Below are 12404 nucleotides of genomic sequence, written 5' to 3' on the forward strand. Positions count from 1 at the left end.
GCTTTAAGCACTATGCTGAACTACTATGTAGAACACTTGTGACTGATAAAACAGGGAAGACACAGCGTCTGACACTTTGTGGCACTCCATAAAGCGGGTTCAATTTCAGGTCTATTTTAGCTCTGATGATGGGAAATTCCCAAGTTTCTCTCTGAAAGCTATGGAATCGATAGGTTGGTTCATGCTGCATCTTTCCTTTAAGGCTCTGGATGGGCTACCCACATATGATCAGTGGGTAAAGGAAAAGGTCACTGGCAACATTTGGCAGAAAACGAAATTGAGGTTCAATCTGGTGCCAGGATTTATATAGACACTTGGACAAGAATGGAAGTCTTATAATGTTACATCCTCTCCATAATGTACTCAGGCTTACTTCTGGTCTGATTCCAACTTCTAGCAGACAGTTGGCTAAAGGATGTAGGAGATTATCAGACTAGAGTCCAAACTGGACAGCCCAAGGACTTTGGCTTGTCGTTTTCTTACTTAGGCCAAGATCCAAGCACAAATGCTACCTCTCAGTCCCTAGGCAGGAACTCTTATCATATTAGCTTCATTCGCAAGCTTCTCTCTCATAGTGTACAAAGACAACTGTCATCACCCTTCTTAGGACTGAAAATTTAGGTTGTTTTATCAACAATCTCAGGGTGGGCTTCAGGGTCAGATAGCTGACTTAGAATTCTGGTCCTATCACTTACTGATTAGCTAACTCTGGGCAAATCACAACCTCTCCCCACAATTAGAATAGTATCTTGTAAGATGGTTGTGAAAATTACACAAGAGAGCAAAATGTCTAGCGTGATGCCTTACAACAGAAGGCCTGAATAATTAAAAAAACATCCTTTGATGCGGTTGGTATAAAAAGCCATGCCCTGTCCCCCTGTGGAAAAAAAACTGAAGGGCTTATATCTACTCTTATGGCAGTCTTCTCGATCAAATGTTTTTACTTATAGCAACACCTCTTCTGGGACAGCAAAGCACATTTGCTGGAAAGTACCCTGCCTCTAAGTTCTCTGGTCCTGTGACACAGACTTATACATCTGCTCTGGCCCCCACGCTCCTTTCCCCTCCATTCTGCATCACTCCCTTCCCCAACACACACCTCCTTGTGGGCCCTGACAGTTCTATGATTCCAGACCTCCACATCCATGCCTCATCTGCTCTGTGAGCCACAGAATGCTGCTCTTCTGTTATTTATTAATTACAGTTAATATTTATTGAGTGTTTATTATGTGCCAGGCACTCTTCTAAGAGCCTTATGAATCCTCCTATCAGCCTTATGAAAGTAAATTAACTACCTAAGAGAGGTTAAGTAAATTGTCCAAGGTCACACAGCCAGTAAGTGGCAGGGCCAAAATGTGAACTGAGGCAGTCTGGCTTGATTGCATATTCTCTTAAACACTGCATAATAGATGCTCATAATTTAGCTCACTTCTAAAATGGCTTTAAGGATAGCAAGCCTGTGCTGATCAAATATAGCAACAGAGGTGAAGAAAATTCTGTTTTTGAAATATTTTTCTTTGTCTCAATCTAACTTCTTAATAGGTAGCTACTGGGGAACAATATGGGTTCTTTTTTTTTTTTTTTTTTTTTTTGCGATACGCAGGCCTCTCACTGTTGTGGCCTCTCCCGCTGCGGAGCACAGGCTCCGGACACGCAGGCCCAGCGGCCGTGGCTCACGGGCCCAGCCGCTCCGCAGCATGTAGGATCCTCCCGGACCGGGGCGCAAACCCGTGTCCCCTGCAGCGGCGGCAGGCGGATTCTCAACCACTGCGCCACCAGGGAAGCCCCAATATGGGTTCTTGATTGAAATTTCTATTTACAAAAATTTAAAAAATCTTTTCTATAAAAAGAATAAATTGTTTTTATAATTTACTTCCACTTTACAAAGCCTAGTTTCAACAGTCTATTGATTCCAAACCATGGACTGCCTGGCACACTCTGTAAATGCTGGTACGGTCTTCTTTCACTAACAAAGTGATTTTGACTCAAAGGCAAGCACTGAAAGTATCTTGCAAATCCTTTAAGATGGGGATGCTGAGGCTGACAGAGGTCATGCAACTTAATTAAGACTATGCTCGTACTTAGAAGTAGAGTGACAACAAGAGCTCAGCTTTCAAATCTTTATCCACCAATCCTCATAGCTTCTCTTTCCTAGTATAAGAACCTTATCTTAAAAGGAAAAAAAAATGAAACTAAACAAACCTAGGACACATCTAATTTGGAATCACAGTATACTGTGAAATACTATGCAGCAGTTAAAAAAGAAAGAGGTAAATCTATATACGGAATAATATATGGATTGATGTAGAATATGGAGTACTCTCTATGTGACATACTGTTACAATGATACAAGAAAAATATAGAACACTGATGACAGTTTGCTACCATTTTGTTTTTAAAAGGAGGGAAGGGCTTCCCTGGTGGCGCAGTGGTTAAGAATCCGCCTGCCAATGCAGGGGACAAGGGTTCAAGCCCTGGTCTGGGAAGTTCCCACATGCCGTGGAGCAATGAAGCCCGTGCACCACAACTACTGAGCCTGAGCTCTAGAGCCCGCGAGCCACAACTATGGAAGCCCACGTGCCTAGAGCCCATGCTCTGCAACAAGAGAAGCCAACGCATTGAGAAGCCCAGGCACTGCAACGAAGAGTAGCCCCCACTCGCCGCAACTAGAGAAAGCACACACGCAGCAAGGAAGACCCAACGCAGCCAAAAATAAATAAATAAAATAAATAAATTAATTAAATAAAAAAAATAAAAGGAGGGAAATACGTGTGTGTATATATATGTCTTTGTGTGGGTACATTCATATACATATACAGGATATGCTTGCATGTGCTTAGATGATCCCTGGAAAGACACCAAAATCACTGGGAACAACTGTTGTCTCCGGGAGAGGAATTAGGGGAGAGATGAGAGGCTAAAAGTTTTCACTTTAGATACTTTGTTATCTGAAATTTTTTTGCATGTGTGTTATATATCCAAAATATATACCAAGATCCTAACAAATAACATTTTATCTTATTCGTATAACATGGAGTCAACATGAAACATTTTGAAACAGAATCCACTAGAGTTACTATACGCAGGACAAGGCCCGTAGTGGGTGATGAGTGAACGTTTGCTAAATTAATGAACGTCAACCTGGTATGGGATACCCTCAAAGACTTGACAATCTAGTGTGAGAGACAGACATCAATCAATCATTGGGAAAAATAAATAATTATAAACAGAAATACATGCAATGAAAAAAAAGTAGTATGCTCTATGATGGAATATAACAGGGGACCCAAATGAGGAACAGGTCAGGTTTAGGCAATGAGGGGACAGGGAGATCACAGGTGGCCTCTATCGAGGTGACATTTAAACTGAGAAGAAGGATAAAAAAGTTAACCAGAGTAGGGGAAAGTGTTCCACACAGAAGACACTGCCTGCGTAAAAGCCCTGAAGCAGGAATGATGGAGAGTCGGCTGTTGTGATCACAGTTTTCACATGTCACTCGCCCCTTGAGTCAATAGGAGTATAGAGGAGAGGAATGGCTAAAATTCATAAGTCTGAAACTCTAAAGAGTGAATGAAAGAAATTAACTGAACTTTTAAAGAAGCTTTCTGCATAGCACTAGGAACTACTACATTGCCTCCGGCCAAGAGTATGAAAATGGCCAGAATTTTCTAAAACCTGATGACTGAACAGTGATGCTGACAGGGCCAGTTGCTTTATATACAATACAGCCTTTGCCACAGAAAAGGCCTCATATTTCTAAACTGTTTCCAGGACTGTTCCTAACTTAGGACGATACAGTTTAACAGATAAATATTAATCACAGAAGGCTAAACAGGATGCAGACCATCTCCCAAAAAGCATGAAATCAATCATTTCATTCTGGGATACAATTCTGGCATGAAGGCTGATGTCTGCCTTGGAAAACAAAGTCACCTCAAATCAGCCTAGGGAGGCCAGACCAGTGAGTATTCCCAAACACAGGACTTTTAAGCATGTTGCAACGGACAAAGCAGGCACGGAGCGAGGAGGCCAACGTACTGTTCTCGCGGACCAGACAGAACTCCCAGGCGCTCTGGCTCTCCAAAGTGCTCTCCAGGTCCACAGCGACATTGGGCTCACTCTGCTTCTCCAGGCGGTACTGAGGGCCTGGAAGATCAAAGGGGCAGGAGGAGGGGAGGCAGTCTGAAACAGTGAATTTAACATTGGAAAAACACCACACCCCAGTGAAAAGCTGATAAAGCATTAGGAAAACACTGAAGTCTGTTTGGGGTCTCCCAATCCAAGAGGGAAGAGTTTGAGTTTTTTTTCCACATGGCTTCACACACTTGTCTGTTCTATTATCAGGTCTATTTTTGCTCAGTTCTCCCCAAAACAGGATGAGAGATAGAAAGCTTTTGAGTCAGACTGACTTGGAATCACAATGTGGCTACGATGGTTTCCCAGATATGAGCAGGTACCCTACCCTCTCTGAATCTCTGTTTCCTAATATGTAATGTGGGAATACTTATACCCTGAAGGATTATTGTGAAGATTAGAGATGCTACAGGAAAAATGCTTACGTAGTAATGTACCTGCCTCATAGGAGGCAGTCCTACAAAATTATTTATTAATAATTATTATATGATAATGAATAATCAATTATAAGCAGGAATAAGGTATGTTTAGAACTCGAATATAATGACAGTCCAAAAATGCCAAAAAAAATCTAAAACGTAGATGGGGTTAAAAAATAAATTCCAGGGCTTCCCTGGTGGCGCAGTGGTTGAGAGTGCGCCTGCCGATGCAGGGGACATGGGTTCGTGCCCCGGTCCGGGAAGATCCCACATGCCGCGGAGCAGCTAGGCCCGTGAGCCATGGCCGCTGAGCCTGCGCATCCAGAGCCTGTGCTCTGCAACGGGAGAGGCCACAACAGTGAGAGGCCCGCGTACCGCAAAAAAAAAAAAAAAAAAATTCCAGGTTTTTGGGTTATGATGACAGAAGGACAAGTGGCTGCTGATTCGTGTTTTTGTTGAAATATTTATGAAAACACAAGAGGCAGAGGTTCAATAATACTGAAAACCAGGAATATCAGTTACCCTGCATCACAAAGGGATTCTGGCAGATCTTAAAACACTGGGGCATTTTATACATTTATTCATGTATTTCTTTGTAAAGCCAAATGACAATCTTGTTCTTCTCAGATAACACCTAACGGGTCCAATGATCGGATTCAAAAGACTGCTCCTGTTGTTAATGGTTACTGAAAGATTAGAGGTGTAAGAAGCTGTCTTATTATTTTGACTATGAAAGGCCTGTTTGGTCAGACAGCAGAGGTGTGAGAGATCTGATGAAGCATCAGAGGCCTTACAGGGCTCCCAGGTGGAACACATATTTTTAGATGTGTTCCTCAGCTGTCCTCAACCTGTTGATTATTTACATCCAACACTTCTCCTTCATCAGTCTGAGGCATTTCACTCATCTCAAGTCATTCTCCTCCCCCACATTCTAAGTTCATCCGTAGCATTGTAGAGTTTCAGTTCACTTTCATGGTATATTTGATCCTTCCTCTAATTGGTATTTCATTAGCATTTCTGCCAATTATCAGAGTTCTTACATACATTCAGTCCTTTTTACACTACTTACGGGTTTTAAACCTTCACTAAGTTAACAATGCTCAAGACACATACAACTATTTAAGGAAATACATGCTCAGAAGTCTACACAATTCTTATAAACTCTAATACACTGTATTCAGGTCAAGAAGGTATTGTAGTTCAACATTATATATAGTTCAATTTTTTTTTTTTTTTGCGGTACGTGGGCCTCCCACTGTTGTGGCCTCTCCCGTTGCGGAGCACAGGCTCCGGACGCGCAGGCTCAGCGGCCATGGCTCACGGGCCCAGCCGCTCCGCGGCATGTGGGATCTTCCCGGACTGGGGCACGAACCCATGTCCCCTGCATCGGCAGGCGGACTCTCAACCACTGCGCCACCAGGGAAGCCCCCATAGTTCAATTTTAATTTCAAAAATATTAAGCAAATAAAGTTATGGAAATACAGATAATTCTTATTCTCCACTACCCATCACCTGTCGGTGCCAACATTTGTCAATTACCAAGCATGCTTGCTGCTCATCACTGGATGCTTTCATATTCACTGGTGGAAATAATCACCGAAAAGTCATGCCCAGCTGAACTTTAAGAAAACATAGCTGGTGAGAGATTCCTATGATCCCTCCCCCAACAGCTCTGCCCGCCCCCCCTCCCTAACACCCACCTTTCACAGCTGTGGGCAGCCCATTAGAGAGAAGAGAACCACCCCTGAACCCAGAGAGCTGCTTTCTAAAACACTGGCCTGTTAATCTCCAGCTGTCCCACCCCTAGATCTCCCAGCAACATAGCATATATATGCACTGATATCCACTCCTATGACTTTACAGTGAAATCTGGGTACAAAGTTTACCTACAATAATTCATTTTTTTATGATAGTCAAAATTTGGGAATAACCCAGATCTAACAACAGGGAAACTGGTTAAACAAAATATTGTGAAATACCATGGAGATATTAAAAGTGATGCTGCAAAAGTATTTGATTTTATCGAACACATTTATAATATGCTACTTTATGAAAATAGCAAATTATAACACAATATGTGTAAGATGATTGTAATTATGAAAAATATATGTAAAGTCATGGCGGGGGGTGGGGTACATACTGGAAGGTTATTTCCAGAATGTGAATAGTAGTTACACTGGATACTGGGATAATGAATGTTTTTATTTTTCCTTAGTGTTTTCCTGTATTTTTCAAATTTCCTATAGTTACTTAAATAAAGGCTACCTTTATGATTTTTTTTCCCGTTGGCCGTGCCGTGGCTTAGTTTCCTGACCAGGGATCGAACCAGGGTCCACGGCAGTGAAAGCCTGCGTCGTAACTACTGGACCGCCAGGGAACTCTCTCTCTTTCTTTTTTTTCACTTTTATAATTTTTAAAACATCATATATACTTATAAGCCCTCCAATTTCTTACTGTGCCATTTTTCTGAGGATACTGTAATTACCACACTCTGTGGCATCTCCAATGGGTCTTTCATTTGCAATAGTTTAATCAAAACTAGACATCATCTGTTTATGTAGATCAATACTTTCATCTTAAGTGACCCTGTAACCTCTCTAGGCACAGTATATATAGGGTTTTGGGCATCTAGAGCTGTTCGCCTACCTGACAACTGGATGGTAAGCAAGCCACCCCTTTCCTGATTCAGGGAGCCAAGGCCTGGCCACATCAAGGTGTATTTCAGGCTGGTCTCCTTTGTACTCGTTTTCCTTTTGGTCTCTGTAGCTGTCTGGGAGACGTGGACGGGGGAAACCAGAGGAGGCAGGGAGTACTAGGAAGGGCCCCTTATCCCTAAACACAAGTCCCTGCATCACTCTCTAAGCCACAAATGCCACCATTCCATATTCACTTTCTTATTTCTTGGGTTTTGTAGATATTTCTTTTCTTTTTTTGGGGGGGGGACTATCATATTACTTATTTACTTTTTTAAATTTTATTTTATATTGGAGTAGAGTTGATTTACATGTTGTGTTAGTTTCAGGTGTACAACAAAGTGATTCAGTTATACATATACATGTGTCTATTCTTTTTCAGATTCTTTTCCCACATAGGTTCCCATAGAGTACTGAGTAGAGTTCCCTGTGCTATACAGTAGATCCTTGTTGATTATCTATTTTATATATGGCAGTGTGTATATGTCAATGTAGATATTTCTACTAAAATAGTTTGTTTCCTAAAAGTAGCTTTAGGACTTTCTCCTTGAAGCCAAGTATTATTAGGCTTCATTATATTCATTATATTATGATGACTCTCAATTACTGCATGACCATTATATGCAAGCATGCTGCATATGTTAGCTTACTGAATCCTCACAGCAACTCTTAGAGGCAGATATTATTATCCTCATTTGACAGATTGAGACCCTGAAGGTTGGCAGGGTGAAGTAACTAGCCTAAGATCACACAGGTAGGAAGCAGGAGGGGAAAATGAAACCCAAGGGTCTTTGGCCCTAAAGCCTATGTATTTTGAAGGTTTCTTCCTTTTACAAACTGTAAATTACAGACTAATTATAAAAAGCCATAGTTTGTACCATAAGTATATATATTTTTTGTAGACTCATGGATTCACCTGGGTTCTAAATTACTTAACTTGTGGTTTCTATACATTCATTTCTATGATAAATGATCTGAAATAATTTATTTTAATGAAATCCACACATGCTAAATATCCCATGCTATGGCTGTATCCTGGTTCCTTATGAAGACAGGATCACCTTATCTTTCCATCCATCCAGGAAGACTCTCTCCCCGTCTTTCAGAATATTCCTATGTATGCCCAGTTTTTTAAGTAACAGGTTCCGCATCAACTTCCACTCTCGGGACTCCATGGTCTTCCATAAAAGCTAAGGAACAACTTGGAAACCCACTTCTGAACTTAGCAAAGGACGGATGGGTCTTAACTTTGGGGAAGGCAGGGTAGTTAAGCTATAGATGAGACTTGAGATCTAGACCCAAACAGAAAACTGCCTATTGCAAATCTCAATTTCTCTCCTAATTCTTGCCCAAACGCTGGATAAGATATTTCACAGAGAAAGACTATTTTGCACGTTTTCCCCTGGAAAGGCCAGATGGATAACTTTAGGTCACACTGTGTAATGAGAGGCAGGGTATATATTAGAAGCAATACAGCCTGATGATTAAGGGCATGCACTTGGGGCCAAATTGCCTCAGTCTAGTCCTGGCTGAGAAACTTAGCTGTATGACTTTGGGCCAACTTACTTAACCTCTCTGTTTCATCTATAAAGTGGGGCTAATAATAGCACCTAGTTTATAGGCCTGTCTGAGGATTCAATAAGTTAACAGTTGTAAAGCAATTAGAACATTAATAGTGTTATTTAAGTGTCAGCCACCATCATCGTCATCACCATCGGCCATATCATCAGACTTTTATAAGAGATCATAACAGAACAGCGCCTACTATGTGCCAGGTACTACGTTAGGCCTTTTATAAAGATCGTCTCATTTACTCTTCGTCATCTTAGGATGTAAAGAGTATGAATCCCATTTCACAGAGGAAGAAACCATGGCTGACAGAGGCTAAATAACTTGCTCAATGTCCCACAGGAAGTGGTGGAGCTAGGATTCATGCCTAGGACTGCCCAGGCCTACAGTCTACATTTTAAATACCACAGTGGCTCACTCATAAGTTCTTAATATATGTCTGTTGATGACAATCAAGATTATGACAACCCAGACCTACTATATATCAGACAATAGTTTCTAGCAAATGCTAATTTAATTTTCAGGCAGCTGACACAGGAGGAGAGAAAAGCAGCAGCCAAAAGCCATTTTATAGAGACAAGCTGTGAGGTCAGTTTGTATTAACATACTTTTGCCAAAGAGATGATTATATAAAAATATAAGGGCTCTTTCACACCAAATAGGACACACTTCTCAAGGCAACATCCTCCCTTTGGAAAGAGTTTTTAAAATGTCACAGCTGCACGTGGAGCTACACACCCTCTCCTTCACAGCAGAGAAGAGCACAAAAGGAAGATTCTGGGAAGCAGTTACTCTGCAGCAACAAGAAAACCTGCTTGGGCATTCCGAGGATGTATTTATTGCAGTAAAACCACATCACCGAATGGTCTAGGAACAAAATACTGCTCTGGGCACTTTGGGAGGGTTCCAAGTTATAATACCCAGGCAGGATTTTTATGGGATTTTGTAAACCCGAGGCAAACATCTTAACACATAAGTTTCAAAGAAAATCTGTAGTATCTATTGGATGGTGGATACACGCTCAGTTCAGCTTCCTCAATCTCTTTAATCCTTGACTGAAACATAAAAGCATGTGGCATGCCATTCTTTAACAGCAGAGAGCCAGCTGACAGTTGAAATCTAACGGGAAGGAAGGGCAAAAGCCTAAAGAGAGAGAAGCCATACGCCCCTATCACTCTGCATCTTATTTCTAAAGGCCCATGGGAGAAACCTCCTTCAGACCTCCCTATCTGGAAAAGCTGTACTTCCTCAGAGCAACTAGCTTGTTCTGTACCTTTAGACAGTTTAACATAAATCTTGTAACTAACTGATACTGTTTTCCTTTCTCCTTTGCCCAGGAGGAAGCTCAGCACTAAATGTGTGACGACTGGACACTCATTTCTGTGTCAGTTAATCCTCTGGACCTTTATTTCCATTTTCTTTCAAGTAGTTTTTCAATTCATTCATTTTTTATCCCATCAGTGTATTCCAACTGCTTTTTGGATTGAAGTGGGATATAAACAAATTAAACTATCGTTATTATTGCTGAGCATGGGAACAAGTTGGAGGACCACCTATCTGGAAAATGATAAAGGAAAAGGCTGAACACTTTCATGAATATACCTTCACGTCAGCTGTTTTCCATTCGCCAGCTTAAAGAGCTGCTTTAATCTGAAAGAGCTGCTTGTATCCAGAAAAAGTATGAGCAAATAAGAGGAAAAAGAAAAGCTGGGTTTTGAGTAGAAAACTCCTCTGTCTGCACCCTCTCACTATGCATTCTGGGGAAGTTACTCAATCTCTGCGTATTTTCTCATCTGTAAAATGAGAATAACACAACTTCCTTGAGAAGGAAGGAGCAGGAACCGCTGTGGTGAGGCTTAGGTGAATGCCTAACCTCAGAGTCACAAGAGGCTAACAGCCCCGTTAAGGGAAGATACACAGTGGCAGGGAACGCTGGCACCAGAGCAGATGTCCGTACCCTTTCTCACGTGTGTCCAAGGTAGGAGTGTGGGGTAGGAGGGCATGCAGATCTATTTAAACAAGCTTGCTTTTAAGTTATAAGCAGCATTTAAGATCGGAGACTTGTTCAGCAGCCAGGATTCCTAAAGTTCCTTAGTCTCTCTGGTCCTACGAATACAGTCTAAAAATGGTGAGTAAATGTCAGAACCCACTGAACAAACCACGGCAGCACAGATGTCAAAAGATTTGTGGTGTTACGATGTCATCCATACATTCATCTAACGAACATTTTAGGAGCATCAACAATGTCCCAGACACAGAGATGAATAATCAATGATTCCTGACCTCAAGCAGGCTGGGGGAGGTGGCAAGACACATGCGAGCAGATGAAATTGTCAAAGAGCCCCAGTCAGTGCTCTTCCCCAGGCAACGACAAGGTGCTGTGGGAATACAGAAGAGGGGACAATGAACTTCTTCTCTGAGGGGGAGACATCTGAACTGAGTCTTGAAGGAGGACTGAGAGCTGGGAGAGGGCAGGGGAAGTAGTGCATTCCTACAGAGGGAACAGAATGTGCAAAGGCAAGGAGGTACTGAAGAGCCCACGTGGACCAAGGGAAACTCCGCGTGCAAAGGGCCTAGGCTCTGTGGGGTTTCAAGGGGAAGCTGGCGCTGGGATGCTTGGCCCAGACTGTTGGTCAAAGTCTAGATTCTCTCTTATAAGAACAGATGCTCACAGAGCAGGGGAGTGACACAATCAGCTTTATACTTTGGTACACTTCTCCTGGCGGCACTGCCAACAACGGGTTTGAGGAGACTGGTGGCAGGGAGGCCCGCTTGGCAGGCCGTACCAAGACTTGTCTGCTCTATGGCAGGGGCCGGCTGAGTCCCAAGTCCCTCACTGAGCCAACGCCAAAGCCATCACTGACAAGCTGACGCCGTCAATATCAGAGCTCAGCCCTAACGTCAGCTACGCTAAAATGTTCGCATCTAGTGTCAGCTCCATCGCTGATAGCTCTTCCTCTAGGGGTGACTGTAATCATTTTCTGTTTGATCTTAATACAAGCACCGAATCATATTCAAGTGATAACCACTAGTAGCTTATACTCCCGCCCAGGCTTGGATTGGATAATTTGGAATTTAAATAATAAAAAAGAACATGCTGACATGACAGTAAGGTCACACTTTATCCTCCTCTAAGCCAATATATAATTTGCTCTCAGTCAAACAGCCAAATATAATCAAATTAAATACCATTCCTATTACAAAAGAAGAAAGACCAAGGCTGTTCCAATAAACCAATTCTCCTGCCTAAACTGCAAAACCTTCAGGAAAGGTTTTGAAAGCATGACCCATCAGTTCTAATTTTTAAAACTTATCCTTTCAGTCAAGACTAGAAAAAGGCCCATTCCAACTTTTATCTTTACTACAAAGTGCTGTTATCTTGGCCTGATGTCAGGAGCTCTATCTCTCTTTCTGCTGACAAGCAGAGAGGAGAAAGATAAGATTGGAAACGAATCTCACTTCTCTGAGTAAATAAATAATCAATACTCATCTAAATGTAAATGAGAAGGTAGCCCCCTCTGATAACAGCACTCTTATCAGAGAGCCAATTTTCTTCAGACATTTGGCCTCAACCAAATCACCATCATTC

At 42.0% G+C, this 12404-nt stretch overlaps 1 protein-coding gene across 6 annotated transcripts in view; it reads right to left on the bottom strand.

The window, feature by feature from the left end:
- Window positions 1-12404, bottom strand: part of MAPKAP1 (MAPK associated protein 1) — a 230645-nt gene that overhangs the window by 55528 nt on the left and 162713 nt on the right. For 5 of the 6 annotated variants that reach the window (XM_022578740.3, XM_022578738.3, XM_022578737.3 and 2 more), the window contains one exon: window positions 4039-4146. The exons of the other annotated variant lie outside the window; for it this stretch is intronic. In XM_022578740.3, coding sequence (XP_022434448.1) covers window positions 4039-4146 — 108 coding nt within the window. The remainder of the gene's footprint in view (window positions 1-4038; window positions 4147-12404) is intronic. 6 annotated transcript variants of the gene reach the window in all.

The sequence above is a fragment of the Delphinapterus leucas genome, chromosome 6 (genome assembly GCF_059928025.1).
Source record: "Delphinapterus leucas isolate spDelLeu-1000000601 "Yukka" chromosome 6, BTC_Dleu_Yukka2, whole genome shotgun sequence".
Classification (NCBI taxonomy): domain Eukaryota; kingdom Metazoa; phylum Chordata; class Mammalia; order Artiodactyla; family Monodontidae; genus Delphinapterus; species Delphinapterus leucas.